This window comes from Paramisgurnus dabryanus, chromosome 1 (genome assembly GCF_030506205.2).
Source record: "Paramisgurnus dabryanus chromosome 1, PD_genome_1.1, whole genome shotgun sequence".
Classification (NCBI taxonomy): Eukaryota; Metazoa; Chordata; class Actinopteri; order Cypriniformes; family Cobitidae; genus Paramisgurnus; species Paramisgurnus dabryanus.
This window is the reverse complement of record NC_133337.1, coordinates 32,354,706-32,381,128: the sequence shown is the minus strand read 5'-3', so window position 1 is coordinate 32,381,128 and position 26,423 is coordinate 32,354,706. Positions and strand designations below refer to the sequence as shown.

At 37.7% G+C, this 26,423-nt stretch overlaps 3 protein-coding genes across 4 annotated transcripts in view; 1 reads left to right on the top strand and 2 right to left on the bottom strand.

The window, feature by feature from the left end:
* Nucleotides 1-2,338, bottom strand: part of ube2h (ubiquitin-conjugating enzyme E2H (UBC8 homolog, yeast)) — a 29,541-nt gene extending 27,203 nt beyond the window's left edge. The window contains exon 1 of the mRNA XM_065284889.2: nucleotides 2,061-2,338. Coding sequence (XP_065140961.1) covers nucleotides 2,061-2,113 — 53 coding nt within the window. The 5' untranslated portion in view covers nucleotides 2,114-2,338. The remainder of the gene's footprint in view (nucleotides 1-2,060) is intronic.
* A 367-nt stretch (nucleotides 2,339-2,705) lies between these two features.
* On the bottom strand, nucleotides 2,706-10,429 carry zc3hc1 (zinc finger, C3HC-type containing 1). Its single transcript, XM_065289690.1, has 10 exons — nucleotides 10,280-10,429; nucleotides 9,760-9,862; nucleotides 8,752-8,902; nucleotides 8,588-8,671; nucleotides 8,373-8,500; nucleotides 6,674-6,822; nucleotides 6,282-6,531; nucleotides 5,914-6,117; nucleotides 3,702-3,914; nucleotides 2,706-3,540 (listed from the first exon to the last, which is right to left on the bottom strand). The coding sequence occupies exons 1-10, from the start codon at nucleotides 10,411-10,413 to the stop codon at nucleotides 3,469-3,471; spliced, it is 1,488 nt and encodes a 495-aa protein (XP_065145762.1). The 5' UTR covers nucleotides 10,414-10,429; the 3' UTR covers nucleotides 2,706-3,468.
* A 2,190-nt stretch (nucleotides 10,430-12,619) lies between these two features.
* Nucleotides 12,620-26,411, top strand: klhdc10 (kelch domain containing 10). 2 transcript variants are annotated; one of them, XM_065289692.1, is made up of 10 exons: nucleotides 12,620-12,909; nucleotides 18,596-18,688; nucleotides 19,491-19,712; nucleotides 20,082-20,236; nucleotides 20,314-20,462; nucleotides 22,338-22,422; nucleotides 24,018-24,084; nucleotides 24,167-24,214; nucleotides 24,287-24,426; nucleotides 24,494-26,411. In XM_065289692.1, exons 1-10 carry the CDS (start codon nucleotides 12,825-12,827, stop codon nucleotides 24,701-24,703), a joined length of 1,254 nt encoding a protein of 417 aa, XP_065145764.1. In that variant the 5' UTR covers nucleotides 12,620-12,824; the 3' UTR covers nucleotides 24,704-26,411. The 2 variants fall into 2 exon arrangements, with proteins under 2 accessions (XP_065145764.1, XP_065145765.1); XM_065289693.1 differs by lacking the exon at nucleotides 18,596-18,688.
* Nucleotides 26,412-26,423: the final 12 nt, after the last annotated feature.

Genomic DNA, 26,423 nt, shown 5'->3' with positions numbered 1-26,423 from the left:
TGTCATCAGTTTGATGATCAAGATGCTCAGACAAACAGAGCAATGTTTTGAAACCACCCCTTGTCAACACTTATTAGAGAACTGCACATACAAATGACTCATTTCCTACTTTAATAAAAATAAAAAAACTGAAAAAATTACAAACACATCCCCCAACAAATGCTGTACAATAAAAACATCTGGTACAGAAAAATATTTTAATGTTGGTATCTGGACAATTACTGTGGTCATGTTTTCCCAGTGAAAGGTTTGTGGGCATCCAAAATATAACAGGAAGCCATAATGACATCATTACAGTATTTATCTGTGTGTACATGTCTGCGCATTACTCCACCTAACTTCCTTTAATTGCTATGAAAGGAACCTTATAGGCAAACTCATTGCACCTGCTTGAAAAATTATCAGCTGTTTTAGTAAAACAAACTTTTCACCTTTAACCTACACCCCTCCACCCCAAGTCCCGATCTTCAACAAGGAAAACTGTCATTCAACAGTTAAGTCCCGCCCACTTGCAGTTTCCGGGTAGTAACAGACCGGCCAATCAAAAGGCTAGTTCCTACTGCTGAAGACAAAAACATAACATCCCCAGAGCCTTTCATTATTTTAAGTTTCACAAGTTTAACAATACATTTTATAGGGACATAATCATGCAAAAATTATAAATAATCGGCATGAAATATAAATATACTGAGAAAGTTGCGAAAATACGAAACTTTACAAATCTTAATAGCAAACAAATCTATGCTCTCTTTTGTCAAACACAACCACTGCACTTCATGAATGATCAACCAAACGTGAAAAACTCGAGCTCTCAGTTTAAAAAAAGGAAAAAACAGGAGTTAGACAAAAATAGCCCAACAAAAACACTGACAGCACAGCCAAACCACACAACGAATAAAGGCATGGTTGCACACATAATAGTCATGCCGTTTTTGCCACGAAAGTGGACGAAAAACAACTCGACAAAAACTTTTGTTGTCTGTCAATCGTGACATGTAAACTAAAGGAATTGTGGACTGTGGTGACACTGAGTCAAACATCCACACCCCGGCAACTGTATCAACAACTTAACTTCCCCTGTCCTCGTGTCAAAAGCTTTAAAATCATAAGAGAGAAAATAAATTTCCTGTCAAGGCGTTTAACCCCCAAACGAGAACATTCGCCCTTAACAAAAGCCAGAAAAACAAGATGGATACTCGATGCAGACAGAAAAACATTAGCACAGACGTCAATATAATACATTTAAGGATTGTGAAATGACACGAAATGTTAAGTTTGTGTCATTTCTGAGCTGTTATTATTATTTCAAGTGCTTTGCTGGATTATGAGCGTCGTCTTTACTGTGTCTGTTTTAATCAACAATCTGTACATGCAGATCATAATTATTTCGTTTTGTATCGATCTATCCGTGAAAACGACACACACGGACATACGTGTGTCTATTTTGATCAATACTCGGGAACAAAAACAATGAAAAAAATAAATAAATAACTGGCTGTTATGTGCTAACTCGCTAGCAGGCCAAATGCTTTAACAGTAGCACTTGAATCGAAAACATGTCAGATTTTCTCAGATGTTATGTAAATAGAGACATTTGAATGCCATCTGTAGAAATGTCCATTTAAATCCAGCGGATGTCAAGTGTTAATGTGTCTCTGACAGAGCAAAAGCGACGAGAAAAACACTCAAGAGGACACAGTGCAATATATCAGCTATAAATAATCCTTCAACATTTCTGCCTTTGAACACAGACAACGTACAAATCCGATCGAGAAAAGTCTGATTTTAGCTAGAGTTGTGTTATTTGATAAATGAACGCCTGAAATTCTTGGCTTTGTTGCTGGCCGCACTGACAACCATCAAAACACTTTTGTTGTCAAAGCTGATCACCATCCAATAAACGATTTTAATGGCTTTGACAACTGTTTTTCACAGCACGCGAACACACAGGACAGTTTAAAGACAGTATGAAATACGGTTTTATACGATTGTCATCAACACCTAAGTTGTTTGTGAGCTACGGCTTACAGTACTGGTGTTGTTTATATTTTAAAGGATACAGTTTCACCACGTCTGTGTCCATTCGTCTTTTGCCCGGACTTGGAGACGACATCTTTATATTCTCCTTTTTCAGATGACCAAAGCTCAAATCTTCTGCGTCTGATTCTCGAACCTTCGGCCTCTATCGAAACTGTATATTTTTGAACATTGGCGTACGGCGATCTGTCGGTTCTTGAGTTATTTTTCGCCCTCCACTTTCTGTCCGCAACGTATTGTACTGGTAGTCCTCCTCTGCCTGCACACAGTGCTCCCTCACAGCTATCTATCCCTCCGCGTGTGACGTCATGAAAACGCGCCGAAAGGTGTCCCCCTCCTCCTATGCGGTCTTTTGAGTTACGTCATATGCAGCGGACTGCTCAAATCTGTAGTCTTTTAAATTGTTGAAGCGCAGCCCTTTTAGTTATTACAGTACTTTTCTGTCTGTCATGAACGTTGTTGTGCGTTAATGCACATTTTAAAAGTAACCACGTTTCTAGTTTATTGACCATTTGTAGGTACAAAATGTGTCTAAAAAAGAAATTTCTTCTATCCTTTTATTAAATTGAATAAAAATGCATTTAGGCATGCTTGCGTTACATCAAAGATTTAAAAAACAAATGAGTACCTTTAAAACAAGCATGGCAAGATGACTTTGTGAAAACCACCAAAGGGAGTATGTTTATTACATTTTGTAATAGAGATGAACTCAAATGTACATGCATTATACAGGTGGCAAAAAAGGGAGGACACTCAAACCAAACTCTTTACATTGCTTTTAAAATTATGACATATCTATATTATCGACCATTTGCATTTAAGAGTGTGAAAAACAAAGAGAGAAGAATAAAATGTTGTTCAGAGCCCATTCACATTTATGACAGTCATTATTCTACACATATTAAAAAAAACACAAACAGAAATATCAGCAATCTGTGGATTTTCTTTAGCTAAACAACAATCTGAAAAATGTCCAGCAATGATACAACTAGCATGTCTTCCAGTGTAAATCTAGGAGTTAACTTAAGCTTGCCTAAATTTAGGACAGGTCTATAAAACATGCCAAGAAAAAAAGGCGAGGACTATTTGGCAATCCATGTGACATAAAGAGTGTCAGTCCCTGGTCTTTTGATGACCGCAGACTATAGAGCATACTGATATCACCACATGGCCAGGCCCAAAGTCAAAACAGTGTGATAAGGTTACAACTTCTCAGAAGAACTCTTTAGTCTTTTATACTCCAAAACAAGTTCTGTCAACATAGGTCGCTTGATCCGTGTTGATTTTCAGTCTCTTTCACAACCAAACCAAATTCTGTAAACAAGGCTCGACCAGATCGAGAAACATTCTGCAACTACCGTCATCCTGAAAGACAGTGTACCACTAGAACAACATGACTAGAGCTTCCCAGTTCTGTTTCCAAACCAAAACCTACTGGGGTGGGTAGGATACTTGCCATTGTCGGAATATGGAGAACACTTTTTTCGATTTGTCATGTGGGCCCTGGAAATGAAAAAAGAGGTTAGCACCAAAAACTAAAAATTGTTTGTTTAGCCAGAATTTGCTTGGATAGAGATACATAATTTGTAGTCTAAGACTTCTTACTCATGTGGACAGCACAAAATATTAAAAGACAAAGTTTTATAATGCTGAATTTGGTTCACCTGAGATGGAATGGTTCCTATTGGGCTGATGCTCCTTTTCATGGATAAGAAGAGATTCAGTGCAGCTTTCCACCCAGGTTGAGGGAGTTCTGCCTCGGATCCAACCAAAGAAGAGCCATCTAGATTTTCCTGCTCTTGTTCAACACACACCCAAGGACACCAATCTCTGTGTTGTGCTATTGGGTCAAAAACATTCCTGTGCAAGGGCCCTTCCTGCAATAAAACAACAATAAAATCTCTTATCTTAAATTCCTGCACAAAAAAGTGACTATTTTACATCCATATTTGACTTTATTGTAGTGAAACAAAATTCAAACCAAAAAAAAAACGAAAAAAAAAAAAAAGAGTGTGATTAAAGCCCAATTTATTCGTAATTTTTTTTTTTTTTTTCAAGGTTGAGTGTACGCTGTAGCTTAAGCATAGACGTGTACCCTACACTTGTAGCCTAACATGCAACTTCCCAAAAATATAAAAACATTTACATTTTACATGGACAGCAAGCACTGCGATTGGTTTTTTATAACCTGTCCCTCAAATGGAGATTTGTGGGATGCACATCCAGGGGACGAACCCCCCGTTCCACCACATCCCAAAGATGCTCTATTGGGTTGAGATCTGGTGACTGTGGGGGCCATTTTAGTACAGTGAACTCATTGTCATGTTTAAGAAACCAGTTTGAAATGATTCGAGCTTTGTGACATGGTGCATTACCCTGCTGGAAGTAGCCATCAGAGGATGGATACATGGTGGTCATAAAGGGATGGACATGGTCAGAAACAATGCTCAAGTAGGCCGTGGCATTTAAACGATGCCCAATTGGCACTAAAGGGCTTAAAGTGTGCCAAGAAAACATCCCCCACACCATTACACCACCAGCCTGCACAGTGGTAACAAGGCATGATGGATCCATGTTCTCATTCTGTTTACACCAAATTCTGACTCTACCTTCTGAATGTCTCAACAGAAATCGAGACTCATTAGACCAGGTAACACTTTTCCGGTCTTCAACTGTCCAATTTTGGTGAGCTTGTGCAAATTGTAGCCTCTTTTTCTTATTTGTAGTGGAAATGAGTGGTACCCGGTGGGGTCTTCTGCTGTTGTAGCCTATCCGCCTCAAGGTTGTGCGTGTTGTAGCTTCACAAATGCTTTGCTGCATACCTCGGTTGTAACGAGTGGTTATTTCAGTCAACGTTGCTCTTCTATCAACTTGAATCAGTCGGCCCATTCTCCTCTGACCTCTAGCATCAACAAGGCAATTTTCGCCCACAGGACTGCCGCATACTGGATGTTTTTCCCTTTTCACACCATTCTTTGTAAACCCTAGAAATGGTTGTGCGTGAAAATCCCAGTAACTGGGCAGATTGTGAAATACTCAGATTGGTCCGTCTGGCACTAACAACCATGCCATGCTCAAAATAGCTTAAATCACCTTTCTTTCCCATTCTGACATTCAGTTTGGAGTTCAGGAGATTGTCTTGACCAGGACCCATAAACGCATTGAAGCAACTGCCATGTTATTGGTTGATTAGATAATTGCATTAATGAGAAATTGAACAGGTGTTCCTAATAACCCTTTTGGTGAGTGTATAGCATCGTGTTTCATCAAACGGTTTTCCAATTGTGACTGTAAAAACATAGATGAAACAAGTTCAGAGGCGATATTCATTAACAAAAGTTGCTGTCTATTTGACGCCATCACTGCTGATGCTTCTCCAACAATGTAGACAACAAGCTGCTTCTTTATTAGCTTTGCCCTGACACTGCTTATTAGCGTCTGCATGTTGACACGGACAACGATGCAGAAGTATATAAATGAAAATTGATGTATAAAAAAATCAGTCTTTAATTTTAGTCATCATAAATTGATGACACAGTCTCTCTATATGGCTTAAAGGGATCAAAAAGTAAGGCTTATTTGATGACATATGTCAAAAGGGAAGTATCTTCAGAATCAGATCAAGTTACATTGTGATAAAATGTAAAAAAAAGACCTTGGAACAATGTGCACAGATTAATAATCATTTCACAATAAGATTCAATATGTAAACATTCGATTATCATTGTTGACTACAGAAAACCTAATGGTCTCATCATTTGGTCTCTAATCTTGAAAAAGCCTTTAATCTTGATGTAATCATGGTTTATTCCAAGGGCAATTCACAAAAATTGTTTTAGTACTACTTAAGAATTAATTAACACATTTTGTCCTTACTGGGCCACTAGAAGAGGAGAGGCGAGGACGTTTCGATTTTCGCTGTGGGCTAGAAGGCACATCAGCTGTGGGATTCTCTCCTTGACCCCTGCTTCGGGTCATTGGCCTTTTGCCCCTGGGTAGAGGGCTGGGTAACTCATCTTGAGGGACAGGCGACTCCCTGGTTCTGGTGCGGGCAAACAGGGGTGATGAGGTGTTCTCTCCCTATATTCAAAAAGACAGTCCAAAACAATCAATAGACACATATAAATGGCTTACAGTAACACATTTAATAAGGTTTTTGGTTTTAAAATTGCAACCTACAAGTTTATTAAATGTAATTATCAATCATAATTAGCCGCATTAAATGAAAATTAACCAAAACTAACCTGTTCAAACCGCAGAGAGTCCTGACTTCGCAGCTTCATGCGACATGGCGTGGGAGATTGCGACGGAGAGGTGGGTGTCCCCTTCTCACCAGCTGCACTGTGAGATGAAGTCAGCGAAGATGTGGGGGACTGCGGAGGGTTTTCACCCTCTCCCAAAACGCTATCCATCTGAAAGAAGTTCCACAGCCCTACCTTTCTCATGCAATATGAACAGGTAAGGATGGGCAGATTCATAGCGTGAAGTGCTGGGCTAAAGAACAAAACAGAACGGCAAAGAGATAAAGATATTTGATGCTTGCCACACCGGATCGCTCATTGTTCTGCAAAGTTTTGCTAACAAAACCAATACATTACAAACTATCATGGTTAAAGGTCATCGGTTGGATGTTTACCTGGCTGTCCAACCACAAAGGGCTACAATGCATGCTGCCACTTGTACAGAAAGAGGATCTGAAGCAACTTTAGATGGAGAACCTCCCTGCTTCACCTGCTCATCTTCAATCAGCTGCAGAAGGACACTTATAACATCTTCAGTCAAGGTCTGATTAAGAAAAACATTCAGATTGAGCCACCAAACTAACTCAAAAGCGATAAGCTTATAATAAGCTGGATTTCCATTCAAATGTGAAGTGAATCTTTTTAACATTTGCAAAAAGAAAAAAACAAATAAATGCAAATTAGGTGCATTTCCATTAAGTTGCTTAGAAAATGGAGAGAGGACTGCATTTAGTTACGATTTGGCAAGTTATAAATTTACTAGCAGTGCAGCTTGTAATTGCCAAACTAAATGCTGTGCACAGAAGAAGAAATATAGTCTTTTTGATGCAGGCACTAACAGCAAGGGTATTAAGACGACATATATGGTAAAGACAACAACAGCGAAAAAAGCTAGATGGTCAGTCCATGGGATTAATATTCGCTACGTCAGAATTTATTCGGCAAATGCATTTCCATCTCCCATTATTCACATTAACTCTTTGTTGTAAAAGTCAAAACTCAAGCGAGTTTTGCTAATTAAGGGATTTTTATTCGAAATCTGGCATTTTCATCACTCCATCGAAATGCACATAAAATCATGGTGATGGAAACATGATGATATTGGATAATTGAAATAGTTTTTAACAAAGTTCATTATAGATTAGTTTGGTCTGTGACATCACTTGCCCTGCAGACAGCAGACGACTCTGCACCGGATCTGCAGTCAGCAGCTCTGGTGCGGATCCGGCCCAGAGTCATCTGTTCCATTGCAACAGCACAAGCTGCACAGAAGCATGGGAGTTACATGATGATGCGAGACAGAGATAATTGACAAGGCGATGGCGGAGGTAAAAAGGGCAAGGTTTAGTCTCATTACCACAACGTTGAGCTCCATATATGGTAAAAACAACATCAGCGAAAAAAGCTAGATGTGGGTTTAATGTTCGCGAAGTAAGAATTTCTTCGGCAAATGCGTTTCCATCTTCCATTATTTGCATTTATTCCTTTTCACACAAGTCAAAAACCACCTCAAGCAAGCGTAAAAACTTCTTTCCACATTTTGACATTTCCATCACTCGTTTCTTATGCAAAACTTCAAAATGCACATAAAATCATGGTAATTGAAACACAATAAAATTGGATTCATAATATAGTGTTAAACTAAGTTTATTATTGCTTAGTGTGGCCTGTGACATCACTTCCCTCGCAGACACGGATCCGGCCCAGAGTCGTCTGCCCCATCACAACAGCACCAGCCGCGCAGAGGAATGGGAGTTACATGATACAAGATAATTGACAGGACAATGGCAGAGGTAAATAGGGCAACGTTTGTTAAAAAAAAAAATATTTGTCTAATACAAGTTTTAAGACTTTTAACTATGTTTGGAGCAGTGCGTCAGACTTTATAACCCAGCAGCGTGCGCTGTTGCAGTAAAGAGGTGGGCAAGCAACGTCACAGCCCACATTTATCGATAATGACATTTGATGAACCTTAGTTTCATTATCGAATATTACTGATTATTATCGAATATTCAAATATTTGTTACAGAAGTAGTCAAGTATATAAAATGAATGATTCTTGAACATTAGGGGGAATAAGGAAAAACATCATACCATAGCTTTGAGCTGCTCTGGCTTCATAGCAGGCAGCTGTTGTTCCAGAGGACAAGCACTCTTGAAACGCTCTATGAAGGCACTAAGAAGAACTGTAGGTTCATTAATAGGAACCATCCAGAAACGATCTACAAAAAACAAAAGACTATGTCAGATTAAGAAGACACATGGACATGGAAGGCAGTCAGAAAGTGCTGGTGAACCTCACACAATACCTGGACATGGAAAATCCGGCCAAGAACAGAATTTCTCATGTTGCGTTTGAAGTTGCTCTAACAACTCCGAAATCCGTCCTTCGTCTGAAATCATTACAAAGAGACAGCTGGGAATAGTAGCAGATCCAAACCAAACACGCTGCGCAAGACTGTATAAAACTCACATTTCTGGAAGTCCAGTGTTGGCTGGATGGTTGCACAGAGGAAAGCCTGGCAACTTGAACACTTCAACATGTCACAGTCTACATTGATCCAGCCGTATCGTGCACATCTGAGCGGCGAGAGGATGCGAGGCTTTCCAGCCCATTTCAGACAGTGCTCTTGTTAAGGATTTAAATATGTAAATGTATAAGAATCGATACCAAAAAATGTTGACTATGCATTAACAATGCAGTAATCTATTTATGGGAGTTTTCATTCATTCATACTGTTGTCAGATGCTTTAATCCAAAGTGCATTACAAAGTACACATTTTATCAATATGCGTGTTCAATGGGGATCGAACCCATGACCGTTTGCACTTATTCTGCAATCCAGGGCCTGGTTTCACACACAAAGCTTAGCTAAAACCAGGACTAGGCTTTACCCAGCAGGCACATGACCGACTTTCAACGTAAAAATTTGGTTGAAATAATGTCAGTTGTTTTTTCAACATTAATATAACGTTGAAACAGTGGATAATGCTAAACGCGATATCGATGTTGATTCAATTATCAAAATCAATGCATATTTCAACGTTCATTTGCCGTTGACGCAAAGACCTTATTTCACCCATGTTGATAGTGAAACGTTGAAACAATGTTGCGATATTAATGTTGATTCAATTTGCAAAATCAAAAGGTAATTTAATGTTGATTCAACCTTGTCCTTGACGTTAATTCAATGTTGAAATGCTGGATGGGTAGTTTAATTAAGATCTAAAATTTGTTTACGCATCTTTTATAAACATGCCTAAAATACGTTACTGGTGTGTATCTTGAGAAAAATCAATAGTATATTTTGAGATCTGTCAGTGCAAGTTAGCTGCAAAGCTCAAACATGTGTTTTAGTCTAGGCCTTGTCTGTCAAACTGGAGGCAGATGTTTTTCTATTAATCTTCACCAGGCACTCAAATTAAAAAGAGAGAAGTCCAGCTTTGGGTATTTTTGAAGCAAGGGCCTCTGAAAGGATATTGAGTATGACTCTACTCTGAAGAAAAATGCTTCTTTGTTCGCTGCCTCACAAGGAGCTTTGCCAAGGCCATTTGGAGACAATGTGTTTGGATCCTGCTGTGAACTGAAATATGGAAAGGAATGTGAATATTAATCAAGGGCAAGGCTGACAATGTTCCGAGCAAAAAGGCTAATTCAATTTTTAGGAAATAGCTTTACAAGTGTTCTCCTGTTTGGTGTGCATAGCCAAGTGAGAAACATGTCACACAATTATGCAGAAGGGAAACCATCAAAACCTGCATCTTATGATGTAGATGTGGTAATGTGAGATGTATGCAAATCAATAGTGTTTTAATAAATATTTTACCTAACAAATAATAGTAATCTGAACATATAAGCAGTTTCAAATAATGCACGAACATTTGCAGATCGTTTAGTAGGTTCTAGCCAACTCCGCAAGCTGGATTGTTCACCGCCCCTACCTTGCTTTACCAATGTTGACTTCTTCACAACTTCTGATTTACTATGAAAAAGCTCTTACCACTGTAACACGCTATCTTCCGAGGCGACCCCTTCGTTGAGAAGTTCTCGTACTTTTAAAGGTGAAACGAGAGGAGATTTGTTTTGTTTTTCACCATTTTCTGGCCGATTTGCACGGCTGCCGAGCGCCGCCATGTTCGGTGTGTGTCGCTAAAACCTCCCGCTGGAAGATATGAATGATCAACATTTTTACACAGTTCCGCCCCTCCCTTACAAAAACTGCCACATTACAAATTGCTAAAAGTTGTTTTAATATATATATATATATATATATTTATATTTATTTATACATTTTGACAGTTTTATTGTATTGACTATGACATAAAGTACCCCGCTGAAAAAAAAACAGAAACAAAAAAGGTATTTTAATGGCTATATGGTATTGCATAATATGATCTCTTTCTAATGTGATGGCTTCTGTCGCTGGGATGTTATCTGGTGAAAGGAAACCATTTAATCTTACTAAATTTTATTTTTGGTTTTTAAAGGGGACATATCTTGAAATTCTGACTTTTTTATGTTTAAGTGCTATTTCATGTTATAGCCCTATTGCTTTTGTTAACCTAGAAAATGTAAAAAAGAGAAATCCAGCAACTTAGTTTTGGTAAACCATTCTTTTTAGGCATGTGAGAAAATAGGTAATTTGGCTCGCCTTGTGATGTCAGAAGGGGATAACAGCCTACCCATTTAGTGAAGAGATCAGCTTATTTGCATTTAAAAGGACCCCAAATGGCACATTTTCGCTCACATCTTCAAATTGGCAATTTTAACATGCAATAATAAATTATCTATATGGTATTTTGAGCTAGAACTTCACATACGCACTATGGGGACACCAAAGATTTATTTTACATCTTGTGAAATGTCCCCTTTAATGGTGAACAGCTGATGAAAACCATTATGTATTGCTTTTCCAGCAGGTAACTTACCATGTAAAATAATTTGTACAAATTTTTGTGCAAATGACCTTTAAATTTAACCGATTAAACAACAGTTTTTAACATTAATATCACATTAATGTAGGCAAATAGATCTCAACCAGAAAATGTACCCTCTCATGCAGTTTATAAACATGGGAGTTATGAATGGTTTGTCAGAATGTTTCAGTGTGATAGCACATAGGTGCACTAACAGATAAGCTGTGTCCCAATTCAGGGGCTGCGACCTTCTAAGCATGCGACCTTAAATATGAGCACTCGGTCTTTCAAGGTGGCAGCCTCAGAAATCCGCGAAGAGAACTGAAATGAGACGGTCTAACCTTCGGACGACCCATAATTGGCGTCACCTGCTGCGCCTGTCAGCAGGACATAGCGGAAACGTTTCTGACTTATTAAAATAAATATGAAATCAGAAAAATATTAATTTAGTTTAGAAAATATGACACGTTGATGTAGATTAAACTATTCAACAGTATATTAAATTAAATTAATCAACCTTAGAAATATATGCATCATAAAAATAATAATATTAACACAAAACATAACTTATAATACTAAAACAGTGACAAACTTTTTTTGATAAATACACACTTTTATTTAATGAAGGTTTTAATTGTTTATTTTAGAATATCCAGCTGCCGTTGCAGCCGCGCAATGAATCTTGGGATATCCTCGGCTGTTAAGGATCCATTCGTTCTATCCTTAACAGCGCGGAGAAATGAGGACGCATTTTGAGGCTTCGTTCTAAGCATCCTTCGAATTGGGACGGCCTTACCAGCCTGAAGTCGCGCTGCTGTGACGCAATCGGTCTTAAAATACGTTCTTAGAAGGTCGCAGCCCCTGAATTGGGACACAGCTATAGCCTTTTAAGTCTTCAAGGAGACTTGTATTAAGGATATTTATGTAAGCATTTATGTAAACCTATTAGGCGAAAGCCTTTTTGTAATAGTATGGTGGGCTAGACCGGGAGCAGAACCTACACCAATCATTATTATCATGAAAATCTCTCAAATAATGGATTATGTAGCCTGCTCTGTCAATAAAAAACTGACTTTGTACTGTGCATCAGAAAAATATTTTACTTTTAACAACTGCTTTCTTAGATATATATGCCTGGACAAAACAAATAGACCTATTTGAGAAAAGGCACACGAGTAAATTAATGGTCTTTTTAAATATTTTTTTATACAATGGACCTATAGATCACAATTTATATGTTTCATATGATTGTTATGGAACATTTGAAGTGTTTCATACAAATGAATCAGTCAATTACAACATTTTAATAATTATTATTTTAGGTTTTATAGGCTACATTATTAGTTTGCTTTAGAGTATGAAGACTTTTATTTTGAAGTATACGTCTAATTATGTCTTATTATTTTCATAGCTTGTGTTTTTTTTGTGGCCATCTTGGAGGTTTTCATCGATGTTTCTGCCTTCACATTAATTACAAAGCCTTCCCGGTCAGATCAATTTATTAAATTTAAACGTCTGTTTCCGACGATAATGGGCTGAGTTATGCTCAGTTTTACGCTTCTGTCGGTTGAAGGAAGTCCCGCTGATTCTGAGTGTGTATAGTGGACGCAGCGCGTGAGTTTTAGAGAGATGTCTGCCGCAGAAGAAGCGCACAGTCTGGACATACTCAACCAGTTTGAGCGGCTAACTGGAAGGCCCCCGCTAAGAGCTGCAGGTCAGTGGAGACTCGACTAAGATCTCAGATTAAAAACAAAAATAACAACACTTCTTTAAAATGCTCGTCCAGACTTACGTATTTTTGTGTTGATATTTTGTACGGTCAGTTTGTCATTTGCGTCTCTCGCGCTGTTAGCATCTAGCGTTAGCCGTTTTGCTAAGTTGCTAAGCGCTTGTTTTGTTAACAAACTTTTGAAGTTAAGGTATATTAAATATTTATGTATGTTATATACAACATGCAAGTGTGTGTTATTGTTGCCAGGTGATGTTAGTGATGGGGGTTTTCTTTTTAGGCACTGAAACTGCTAGCTTATCTGAACTTGACAACTAAAATGGCATGTAAAACAACAGCTGTCAAACTTAAATGACTATAAATGAAATATTTTTTTTCAATCTGTTTATTTCTGCTTTTATTTATTTGTTTTTTTTATTTTGGTTATTGGTCTTGTTGGTAATTGTGGTTGTTGCACAAAAATCAAATATTATAATACCAATGAATTGCATATGGTTAGAAGTACAACCCCTGGCAAAAAGTATGGAATCATCCCTCTCAGATGATGTTCATTCAAATGTTTAATTGTGTAGAAAAAAAACCAAGTACATATATGCCACAAAACAATTTTTACTCAACAATCCAAACTTCTGGCTGTATAAAACACTTAAAAAAAAAACAAAGAAAGATAATTATAGTCAATTACAACTGTTTTTACAGATCAAACAGAGGAAAAAAATATGGAATCACACAAATCTGAGGAAAATTATATGGAATCACCAAATAAAAACACTACTAGTACTTTGTTGCACCACCTCTGGCTTTTATAACAGCTTGAATTCTCTGAGGCATGGATTTAACTAATGACAAACAGTATACTTCATCTATCTGTCTCCAGCTTTGTCTTATTGCAGTTGCCAGATCAGCTTTGCAGGTTGGAGCCTTTTCGTGGACCATTTTCTTTAATTTCCACCACAGATTTTCAATTGGATTGAGGTCTGGACTATTTGCAGGCCATGCCATTGACATTATATGTCTTTCCTGTAGGAATGTTTTCACAGATTTTGCCCTATGGCACGATGCATTATCATCCTGAAAAATGATGCTACCATCACCAAACATCCTTTCAATTGATGGAATAAGAAAAGTGTCCAAAATCTCAACATAAACTTGTGCATTTATAGGAGATGTAATGACTGTCATCTCTCCCATTCCTTTACCTGACATACAACCCCATATCATTAATGATTGTGGAAATTTGCATGTTTTCTTCAGGCAGTTGTCTTTATAAATTTCATTGGAACGACACCAAACAAAAGTTCCAGCATCATCACCCTGCCCAATGCAGATTCTTGATTCATCACTGAATATAACTCTCATCCAGTCATCCACAGTCCAAGATTGTCTTTCTTTAGCCCACTGAAACCTTGTTTTTTTCTGTTTAGATGTTAATGATGGTTTTCGTTTGGCTTTTCTGTATGTAAATCCCATTTCTTTTAGGCGATTTCTTACAGTCCGGTCACAGACATTGACTCCACTTTCTGCCCATTTGTTCCTCATTTGTTTTGTTGTGCATTTTCTGTTTTCACAGCATATTGCTTTAAGTTTTCTGTCTTGGCGCTTTGATGTCTTTCTTGGTCTACCAGTACGCTTCCCTTTTACAACCTTTCCATTTGATTTGTACTTGGTCCAGATTTTAGACACAGCTGACTGGGAACAACCAACATCTTTTGCAACATTCCGTGAAGATTTACCTTCTTTCAGAAGTTTGATAATCCTCTCCTTTGTTTCAACTGACATCTCTTGTGTTGGAGCCATGAGTTATGTCAATCAGCTTGGTTCAACACATCACTAATGTGTGCAAGCACTCTTTTTTTAACTGCAGACTAATTAGCAGTTGTAATCAGATACAGGTGTTTGTTTTAGAAATGCAAAGTGCATGCTGATTCCATATAATTTTCCTCAGATTTGTGTGATTCCATATTTTTTTCCTCTGTTTGATCTGTAAAAACAGTTGTAATTGACTATAGTTATCTTTCTTTGTGTTTTTTTAAAGTGTTTTGTACAGTTAGAAGTTTGGATTGTTGAGTGAAAATTATTTTGTGGCATATATGTACTTGTTTTTTTTTCTACACAATTAAACATTTGAATGAACATCATCTGAGAGGGATGATTCCATACTTTTTGCCAGGGGTTGTAATATTGAGCTGATTTATGATAGGCTTGTGTCTAAATTATTTGAGATGCATGCCACCAGTAAAATGCATAAGAGAATTGCAGTCTGTAGTTCTTCGTAAGTGTATATTTTACTTGCCTATTGATTTGAAATATTAAAGTTTTATAGATTAGCACCTAAAAAAAGGATAAGAAGCCCTGCACTTGTACTGAAAGTCAACTGCATGTTGTGTTGGAAGCCTTGCTCTTTTACACACATGCAGCATTCCTCTGTCTACATAGTAGGGCTGGGAGGTATATTGAAATTTGGTAATGTATCGCTATTTTTTCTGGATGTAGGATACAGGATGAGACAATTTGGTTTATTTCGGTATGGTCTGACGACCCTCCTTTGTAACAAAAGCTTTGTCAGAAATGTAAACCGAGGTCAGACGTACAGTCTTGCATATTGTGCAGCTGTATATTTTCAAACAGGGATGAATGAAATGTCGTTGAATTTTATTTTCAACATAAGTGGTTTTAATAAAGGTGAATTGGAACCTGTCACTTGAGAGTTTGAAATGCGTGTAAGCCTTTATTCCACTTTGCCGAAAATACAGATATTAAGTATATCGCCATTCATTCCAAAATGACCAAGATGAATATCGCCCAGCCCATCATAACTATTTTTCCAAGGAAAGTTGCCTGATATGTCACACTAATGATATTCACACCACCCACATTTTAGCTTGCAGCTGTTTCCTCCTTCTTGTTTGTGTATAGAGTTGGATTGAACGCTGTTTATACGTTTAAAAGATTCACATTTACTATTGATCTAAAATAATATTCTTAATAAACGGTATAGAATTAAGACATGGGCTAGAAATGTTTTAAAGGGAGCTAACGTAGGTGTTTTTAGCAATGTAAAAATAGTCTCCGGTATCCCCAGAATGTATCTGTAAAGGTTTAGCTTAAAATACATCACAGAGCTTTCATTATACGTTGTTAACTCTTTTGCCGCCATTGATGAGATAACTCGCAACTTTTTTTAAAAAACGCTGGCGGGGAAAGAGTTAAACATGGCCATTTGTGGCTGCAATGAAAAATGTGCTGTTTTTGTGTGTGTCTCTTTAAATGCCAAGAAAGCTTTGTTCCCCTCCCTGTATGCAAAGTATTGGGTAGTGCGCTTACACATGTGCTTTGAATTACATCAGGACATGTGTCTCTGGCAGAAGGTTGAACTAAGCACTCATAAGGCGGAGTCTGTAAGCTGTCTTGGGTGGGGTGTAATCAATGTGACATCACATTGATAGGAAATCCCCAACAGCCTGTTTTGTGTGACTGTTGTATTTTAAAGGAGATTACACACAGAAGATTGGTTAATAACAGGATGTTTGTGCAGTGCACACACACAGGCGACTCATTTTCTGATATTTTAAAGTACATTTTCTCCTTAAAAAAAGGGTCATGCAATGCATTTCTCATGTAAACTTAACGTCGGCTCTGAATGCCACAGCGTTAGCTAACAACTTCATATTTTAACAGTTATAGAAAAACAAACAAATGTATTACATTCATTGTATACAACTTTAACAGAGCTCTCAGATGATGTTTTGCATAATTTAAAATATGAATCTGGCTCATGCAACCGTGTTTTATCAACCAGTGATATCTGCTGACATGGCTTTTAGTTTGTTTGCATGCCTTTAGCAGACGCCAAATTTGTGTTTTAAAGGACTTAATGTTTATATTTTTCTTTTTGACTATTAAGTAAGGAGTTATTTGGAAGGATGTACACTTTAGTACATTACTTTTGCACAGTATGTAATTATAGATCTAAATGAGGCATCATCTGAGATACGAGTTATGATTTTGTTCTTCAAAGCAACTGAACTTTAAAGGTGCAGTGTGTAGATTTCAGCAGCATCTAGCTGTGAGATTGTGAATTGCATCCAACTGTTTAGTCCACCGTTCACCGAACTGCATAGAGAAGCTACAGTAGTAACCACAGGACAAACATGTTGTTGTCTAAGACAAAATACAGTAGTGACAAAACGCGTGCCACAGTAGTTTGTCCGTTTAGGGCTACTGTAGAAACATGGCAGCACAAAATGGCGTCTTCCATGTAAGGGGACCCGCTGTGTATGGAGATAAAAACGGCTCATTCTAAGGTAATAAACACATAACAGTTCATTATGTAAGGACTTTATATACCACTGATAATATAGTTATGTATATTATATTGCATTTCTGTCATTAGATGCTTCTAAACGTTACACACTGCACCTTTAATGTTTGCACAAAGACTAATACTTATTTAGTTTATTTGGTGTGTGTAACAAAATAACAATCTTTATTTTGTCTTAGGCAGTGGTGGTTTTATTTTAAGAGCCCAGTTTTAAAATCATGTTTGTAATCAAACACCTTTTGCTTTTGTGTTGTGATGAATAACAAAAGCAGCTTAAAATTGTACCTTGCAACTCTGCTTTCTTGTCTTTACTTTATTCTTCAGTCTGCATTGAGTTTCTTACTCTGTCAGGGCCTTTTTTACATGAACAATTGTTTTCATTGAAGGTCCACTGTGTAGATTTTTATCGGCATCTATCGGTGAGATTGTGAATTGCAACCAACGACTCAGTCCACAGTAGAGGCTGACATTTTTTCAGGAATGCCGCGGATTATCTTTACTGTATTTTTGTACTGTAACTGACAGATTCCGGTAAACAACAACACGGGAGTGGGAGGAAATAGGAGTCATTCTTCTGGGATCGGAACGGGATTGGATGTTTTTTCGTGGGATTGGGACAGGACAAGATTTTTTTGTGGGAGTGGGATGGGAGACGTTTGAAAATCCACTCCCGTGTCACCCTCTAGTCCACAGCTCACCCCTCGAGACGCAAAGAAAAGCTACGATAGCCGCTACAGGCCAGAGGCAACGTAGTCGAGAGCAGTTTGTCTTTTTAGGGCTACTGTAGTACCATATCTGTGCAAAATGGCGACTTCCATGTAAGGTGACCCGCAGTGTATGTAGATAGAAACTTCTCATTGTAAGGTAATAAAAACAATACCGTTCATTATGTAAGGTCTTTATACACCACTGATAATATAGTTATGTATGTATATTATATGGCCTTTCGGTCAAGAGATCCTTCTAAAAGTTACACAGTGCACCTTTAAATGACATTGCCATGACTGAGTGGTATTTCCAAAAGCAAGTAGATCTGGGGCAGATTATGGCTGTTATGGGAATTAAATGGGTCTTTAAAAAGAAACATGTTTTCTGTGGCTGTTCCTTGAAAATTGTGATTTAATCTTTGATGAAAAGATGTGCTGCAGTGCATATGGAGTCACGGAGATTCAGGAGCTTTGTGCCACCTCACCTTAGGCTTCATTATTTGCGAAACCTCTTTGTTGACCCTTTGCATCCTTCAGTGACAGTCATGGTGTTTGTCCCGTGTTTGTGTATTCCTTTTAATTTTGCCATTGTCCTTTTGTTGTTGTTATTTTGTTTGTCTGACTGCGGTAATTGTGGTAACAGGCTCTAAGAAGAGAGTTTGCTGGCTACAAGCTCGAAGAATCCTGGGCCAACCCTGCCCCAGTCTACGGATCCCTTACAGGTTTTTAAGAGAAGGTGGGTAATAGGCTTTAACTGAACCTTAAAAACCAAAAAGAACCCACAAATTTAGAACCTCAACTCTGTGGGGACAATTTTGACATTGCACACCCTCCTTGCTGCTATTTTCCCGTCTCCAAAACTCTTTTTCTTCAATGTGGTGCAAAAAAACACCGCTCTTTCTCCTGGGCTCTTTCTGCTAAGCTTTCAATGTGGCAAAGCTGGGGCAGGATGGCTTAGGTGCTCAAAAAGGACCAAAGTTTTCATCCGGTTGTGGGTGAAGAATGTGTGAACCTGGTTGCTTTTATTTTATTTATTTGTGTGTCAGTTTTGATGTCTCCCCTCTTTGTTAGATCATTCCTGCAATGTTCCCACTCAGGTGTAGCATCCGGGTTTTAAGGCAAATCCAGTGCCAGGTTATTTGCAAGGGCGAGGCTGCTAGTTTGCACGTGCTGTAATAATAGATTTATTCATTTAATAAACTGACCTCAAGATGGGTGTTGTCTTGAAATATATATAAAAAATGTAATATTTCCTGTCTTCAACGTGAGCTAATGATATGGTTTCTATTTGATTTTACAGGTGAGTGATGGAAAACTAACTCAAAAGTGCCTTAATAGCCAGGTGCATTAATGCTAATTATTGTGCTGACTTTCCAAATTGTTTCAGCAGCGATTTGGATCTAACTTTCCCTGAACTTGCCTTCCTTTCAAAAGACAAGCTAACGCAATAAGGATCATCCCTTCTAACTCCTAACTGAGGTCTCCGGTTGTGTATCATTATTGTCTCATCATCAACAGACTGCCGTCTGTCTCCGTAGGTCACAGAGCCCCTCCGGCCCGAAGCGGCCATCGCTGTGTAGCAGACAACACCAACCTTTATGTGTTTGGAGGATACAACCCTGACTACGATGAATCGGGAGGTTCAGAAAATGAAGATTATCCACTCTTCAGAGAGCTGTGGAGGTTCCACTTTGCCACTGGGACGTGGCAACAAATCCGCACAGAGGGTTTCATGCCCACCGAACTGGCATCCATGTCAGGTTATTTGAAATTGTTTACACTATATAAATGAATGGCATTTTATGTACATTTTGTCCTTACCAGATGTGATTGAATAATTTATTGAGTTTGCCATCCTAACATGAATGCAAAACGCCTCTCATTAGCCCAAAATCCAGATTTCTGTAGCCGTTGGTTAAACATAAAATGTTTATGACCAGTTACAGTTTTGAGCAAGAACAAATAAATGACATTAAACCAAAGACTTATGTTGGAGAAATGGGAATGTGAATGGGAATCACATGTGCAAGTATCGCCTTACTAAACCGTTTGTTTTAAAGCCACACATCTGTTTCCAGGAAGCAATGTTATTTAAACTATCCTAACTATCTTCTGTGTACGTCACACAGCTGTTTTGCATGGAAACAACCTGCTTGTGTTCGGTGGGACCGGAATACCGTTCGGTGAAAACAACGGAAACGACGTTCACGTATGCAACGTTAAATACAAACGATGGTCCCTTCTCAACTGCAGGGGAAAGAAACCTAATCGAATATATGGACAGGTAGAACGCATTGACAGCTTGATTATGTAAAAAATTTGATGTGAACATATTTTATAACATACATTTGTGATCTTCAGGCGATGGCCATAATCAACGGCTTTTTGTACGTGTTTGGAGGTACAACGGGCTACATTTACAGCACAGATCTCCACAGACTGGATTTGACGACACGCGAGTGGATTCACCTAAAACCTAACAATCCTCCAGATGATCTACCTGAGGAACGGTGAGTGACCGCTTTGTGGTTCAGTGCTTACCATAAAGGATAAATGATATAAACAGCCTACATAAACACCATTGGTTTATATTAAAAATTTAAGAGTGTGTTTCAACAAGATTTATTTTTATATGAATTATATTTGTGAAATGTGATGGCAAAATAAGTCGGAATGAGCAAAATTTCAAAAATTAGTTATTTATATTTTAACATTCTATATTAAAAAAAAACTTTAAAACAATGTTTGATTTGTTGGAATCTGACAAAAAATGGCAGAGCTACAACTGTTTGAAGTTGATAAAGTCAGCAAAGTTAATTTTGAGAGAAGTTAAAAAATCACTGTTTCCATACCTTAAAGGGGGGTTCAATGATATTTCAAGCATTCTGACTTATTAACACAGTTATAGAGTTGTTTTCTCATGCTAAATGTAGGCAAAGTGTCAAAAAAGCAGTTGGGCGTGTTACAGAATATTTCCTCGCCGAATGCACTTCGCCAGGGTTCGTACAAGTTTCGGAAAGTTTTTTTCGAGTACAGGTCCAGCTGATGTTTCAGTGGTTTTTATACGTATCACTTCTTTATATGGGCACTTCCCCCAGAAAACCGCGCCCACCCGTCAATCAGCGGGAGACGCTAGAACTTGCAAACATCTTATCACGCGACACCGCTTTGTTTAATTTCAAAACTCAACAATGGCACAAAAGATGAAGTGTGTTTTTGGATGTAAGGAGAAGAAAGCCAGCCTTCTGAAAACAATGGATATAGTTTATTATCCGGGGTAGCAGCGGAGTTTTGCTTGTGTGTTTGATGCACTGGATTTTCCCAACCGGGTCACGAGTTGCACGCTGTAAGTAAGACTTCTGTCTTAGGTTGGAAATAGGTGCGTGCATATTATATAAATGACACAAACATGTAGTGAATCATAAGTTAACAGTGTTGTATAGTGTTGCATGACTCGTACTCGCTCCTCCCGCGATATAACTCCTCCTTCTTCATTTTTTCCTACGTTATCGGAAAGATTCTGTAAAGCTAATCTTTCTTTTATAAATCTGATTAAACTAAAGACTCTTCGGAGATATAAAGGATGTCATTCTACTCTATAGGTACTCCAGATTAACATCAGAAATGCAGAAACAGCGTGTGTTACGTGAGCTTTAAAACATATATATTTGGCACAAAGTCAAAAACAATATCTATAGGAAAAATATATGTTCAACTTATTTTTTTCTTTCTTTATTGTTTGATTGACATTGAGACAGACAGCTTTAGGATCTACTGTAATAAAAGGATCTAATATAATGTTACACATCAGATATTTTTCCCCAATAATTAAACATTCACTTTAGAAATAACTGATTATATCTGCATAAATTCTTGTAAAAACAGATTTTTTAAAACTCTAATTTTGTGTATATAGGGGTCCACGCTTCGTATCTGTCAGTCAGCGCAAGGAAGATCGTTTTTGAGTTTTTTCACTCTCAATAATAATTTTAACAAAATCAAGTCGTGCACTTTATTTTCTAATTCCTGCATGTTTTAAAACCAAAACCAAAATGTCATGTGCATGTGGATGGACATGCATTTTTGTATTAGCATTAAGGACTGTAAACCTATCAGAAGTCTAAATAAAGATCATTTTAGATGTTTAATGACTATTTGGAGCATTGGGATTGCTAGATGAAGGCTTAATGTACTTATTTGTATAAAAACCAGTAAACCTGTATTTCGAAAACATTGATATTTATACTTTCTGTAGCCTGTGGCTCAAAATTAAACTGTGCGCATTCCAACTTATTTTGCCAGCACGAGTCACACATTATGTTGCTGCTGCAATCTGCCACCTACTGGCTGGTGTGTTAAAATGCATGCTGATATGTTTCCAATAGATATAGACATGAGATAGCTCATGATGGACAGAGGATATATATTCTTGGTGGTGGAACCTCCTGGACTTCCTACCCATTAGACAAGGTACAAGGCTCCACACGTGACCAGTTTAGGCAGCGTTTACTTAAATATACATGCCCCTCTTTAAGGTTAACCTCGATTATGAAGACTTGTATGCTTTGATATTTGCTTTCTTTTACTAAAATCTACTGACAGAAACGAATTAAATATATTTTTATTAGACAACATGTAATATATAAATTTTTAACTGTGGAGGCCGCCATTTATGTTTTTTGGCATAATGCATTCTGGGTCGACGTGTAATGGTTGTCGAATAATGTTTTACTATATTAACTAAATACTATAGTATCTATAGATTTGTGATGTGAGAATATTTTACTCCCCACTCCCACTTTCTTAATGCCCGTCATTATTTTGGTCAACTTTTTCATTTGTATGTTTTCTGTTTTGTTCATCATGTATTTTACTCTCCAATTCATATTAAAAGGGCAGAACAGAAGACATTGATGTTCTTGTATTTTTAATGGCATTATTTAACATTTTACGTTTTTTTACAATCGACTGATTGAAGATTTGTTTACCCTAGTTTAGGGTTAAAGGGATAGTTCGGCCAAAAATGATATTAAACCCATGATTTACTCACCCCCAAGCTGTCCGAGTTGCATATGTCCATCGTTTTTCAGACAAACACATTTTCGGATATTTTATAAAATGTTTTAGATCTTTCAGTTGATTAAATGTAATGTTACGGGGTCCACCCATAGTCCACGACCTTCAAGTCCAAAAAAAGTGCGTCCATCCTTCACAAATTAAATCCAAACGGCTCCAGGATGATAAATAAAGGTCTTCTGAGGGTAATCCGCGCGGTGTTGTTGTAGAAATATCCATTTAAAACTTTATTAACCAAAATAAATACCTTCCGGTAGCGCCGCCATCTTAGGATCTTAGGATGAGAGCTTACGCAGCCTACGGAGGTTACTCTGCTGCTGCTGTGCCCCCGCCCTCAGAATTTGTCATACGTCACTAAGAAAAGTGCGTACACTACGCTAATACTCTCTACTGAATACAGAGGAGTCTAAGATGGCGACGCTACCGGAAGGTATTTATTTTCGTTAATAAAGTTTTAAATATGGATATTTCTACAACAACACCGCGCGGATTACCCTCAGAAGACCTTTATTTATCATCCTGGAGCCGTTTGGATTTAATTTGTGAAGGATTGACGCACTTTTTTGGACTTGAAGGGTTGTGGACCCAGTAACATTACATTTAATCAACTGAAAGATCTAAAACATTTTATAAAATATCCGAAAATGTGTTTGTCTGAAAAACGATGGACATATGCAACTCGGACAGCTTGGGGGTGAGTAAATCATGGGTTTAATATCATTTTTGGCCAAACTATCCCTTTAATAGAAACTGGTTTCGATTACAAATGTTTGACGTCATGTATCTTGATGTAAACAAAATGGCAGCCTCCATATTTATTGAAACTTATACATTTGTACTGTTTATAACTTTACAATAATATAGCCAATCCTAGTGTTAATTTATTATGGCATACATGTGTTTGTAGTTGAGGCCGTTTTTAATGTAGTTAAGGGGAACAACTTTCTTCTAGTTTTATTGTAATCGCTCCGTTTCATTTGCTGTATCAGATACACGCATATAACCTCGAAACAAATTCCTGGGAGGAAATCGCAACGAAACCTCAAGAAAGAATAGGTAACGCAATTCTCATTTAAAACGTTTTGACATTCAACATGCCACTTTCATTATTAAACAATACAACAATTTTGTCCTTCAGGATACCCCGCCCCCCGGCGATGTCATAGTTGTGTGCAGATTAAAAATGGTAAGTGGTTATTAATGTTGCTCACATAGATATTAAAGTTTTGTACCCACCCTCATTGTTTCTTTGTGGCAGATGTATTTATATGTGGCGGTTATAATGGTGAAGTAATACTTGACGACCTGTGGAAGATCAACCTGCAGACGTTTCAGTGGAATAAACTACCTGCGGTGATGCCCGAACCGGCGTATTTTCACTGTGCTGCTGTTACTCCGGTCAGTTCACCCTCCAGCACCAATTTGTATTTCATTCGCTCAATATTAAAACCATCTTTTATTTCAGGCCGGCTGCATGTACATTCACGGTGGCGTTGTTAACATCCACGAGAACAAGCGGACTGGTTCTTTGTTTAAGATCTGGCTGGTGGTGCCCAGCCTGCTGGAGCTGTGCTGGGATCGTCTGCTTAAAGCCTTTCCACACCTGGCCCAACTTACTCCAATACAGCTGCTAAATTTGGGCCTTACCCAGGAACTCATTGAACGTTTGAAATGAAGATGAGAGACTGATTGTATGCGTGTAGTTTGTGAACCATTTTTTTTATTTTGAAGCCGATCACGGGCAGGACAACGCGAAGAACACAAATGATTCAGAGGGACCCCATTGCTTTTCTACAGGTGTCCTAACACAGCCCGCCTTAAAACCAAAAACTATAGGATGCCTTTTGAGTTTTTTTGTTTTTTGCATATGCACCTTTTAATTATTTGAAAAACAAAACATAAATATTCAGTAGAGAAAACGATTTCTCAAACACTATGGGTCAGTGACCTATTTTTTTTTGTCTTGAGATTGTAATATTGTTATTTATTGGCCTTCAGTAGCTGTATGGGGGGCACGACGAGTTGTTTTTACTGATTTATCTTAATTCTCTAATTTTCTGTCAAAGAATTATTTAAGTTTTATGAATCGCCACAGCACGAATATTTAAATTAGCAGTGATGTAATTGAAGTTCATTCGCTTCAATTACTCTGTTCACTACTGATTGGTTATGCAGAACTGTTGATGCCTGGGATTGAGTTTTAGGTTTTACTTATTTATGGTGCAAATCAGTGTTGAAGACTTGAATGTTTTAGCTTTTGATAGCAGAGTTTGTCGTTGCAGTCTTGTATGCTAATGTCAAGTTTTTTTTTTTTTAGTTGGACACGATTCCTTTTTATTAGATTTGCAGAAACGTCTGCATATGAGGAACAACCACGGATGTACCAAGTAATGTTTTACAATATCAAAGCAGAGCTGTTTCCATATTTTTGTCACCCGAATTTTGTAAACCAATCCCTGCATCACTGTGAACAAAGGTGCTCTTTAATTTCCTTTTAATGCTTTTACTGAAATAATAAAATTTACTTATTTTCTTTAAACTCTTCATCCCTTATCCAAATCTACATTTGGATCATCATCAACGGCAGACACTCGTTTTAATTGATCTAGTGCCTTTACGAGCAAGATCTGATAATGTGCTAAATTTAATATTGACACGAAGCCTTGCTAATCGCACTTTATTATTTTAATTTAAATGATAGATGAGCCGAATTTACAGAAACCACAAAAAGGTGCGCACTTATGTAGAGCTTTCTTAGCACTTGATAAATCTACAATTTATAGAAAAGAGTCGGCACAACGCTAATAATATTGCAAATCATTTGGGCTTTGTGTATATCTGTACAGATTACGGGAAAGGTAACCTTCCTATCGATTAGCAATAATGTAGCCAAGCATCTTTGTACTACGCTGACCTGTTACATCCAAGTATTCATAACAGCGCTGGTTTAAATGCCAGATACATCATTTTGAAATCAGAATTGATGCATTACCTATTTGTCACTTCATTATTAGGCATTGATGTAGTAATCAAAAAGCTTAAGGATTCATAATTGCTATACAACACCCTGATACAGCTAGATGCAGCTTTTGTTTCAGAAATAAGCCTGGCTTAGAGCAAGGTCACATACATGTGCCTGCCCATCTACTTTCTGCCATTTTATGCATGACTGGATTCTTGTTTGCATGAGTCAAAAGGTGCTTGTCATACAGGCAATGTGCAGACCATGACAACTGAATCATTTCTATACCGTCTGCATTGAGACGCTATATTTCATTGTGTTTTTGGACAAGGGGTCTCCCTGGACATGCAAGGTACTCACCAGGTACCTATTACTCGTTGTGTTTGTTTTGTTGAAAGATTAATAAAAGTGTTCAAACTGGTGGATGTGTTCT

What these genes read in the sequence shown, in the direction of transcription:
- zc3hc1 (XM_065289690.1), bottom strand. Translation starts at nt 10,413, where the DNA reads ATGGCGGCGCTCGGCAGCCGTGCAAATCGGCCAGAAAATGGTGAAAAA. An exon ending in AACACTGGACTTCCAGAAAT is followed by an intron (nt 8,672 to 8,751) that starts GTGAGTTTTATA and finishes TAATGATTTCAG; the next exon opens with ACGAAGGACGGATTTCGGAG. An exon ending in CTTTGTGGTTGGACAGCCAG is followed by an intron (nt 6,532 to 6,673) that starts GTAAACATCCAA and finishes TTTGTTCTTTAG; the next exon opens with CCCAGCACTTCACGCTATGA.
- klhdc10 (XM_065289692.1), top strand. Translation starts at nt 12,825, where the DNA reads ATGTCTGCCGCAGAAGAAGCGCACAGTCTGGACATACTCAACCAGTTT. An exon ending in GCCCCCGCTAAGAGCTGCAG is followed by an intron (nt 12,910 to 18,595) that starts GTCAGTGGAGAC and finishes TTGTGGTAACAG; the next exon opens with GCTCTAAGAAGAGAGTTTGC. An exon ending in CGAACTGGCATCCATGTCAG is followed by an intron (nt 19,713 to 20,081) that starts GTTATTTGAAAT and finishes TACGTCACACAG; the next exon opens with CTGTTTTGCATGGAAACAAC.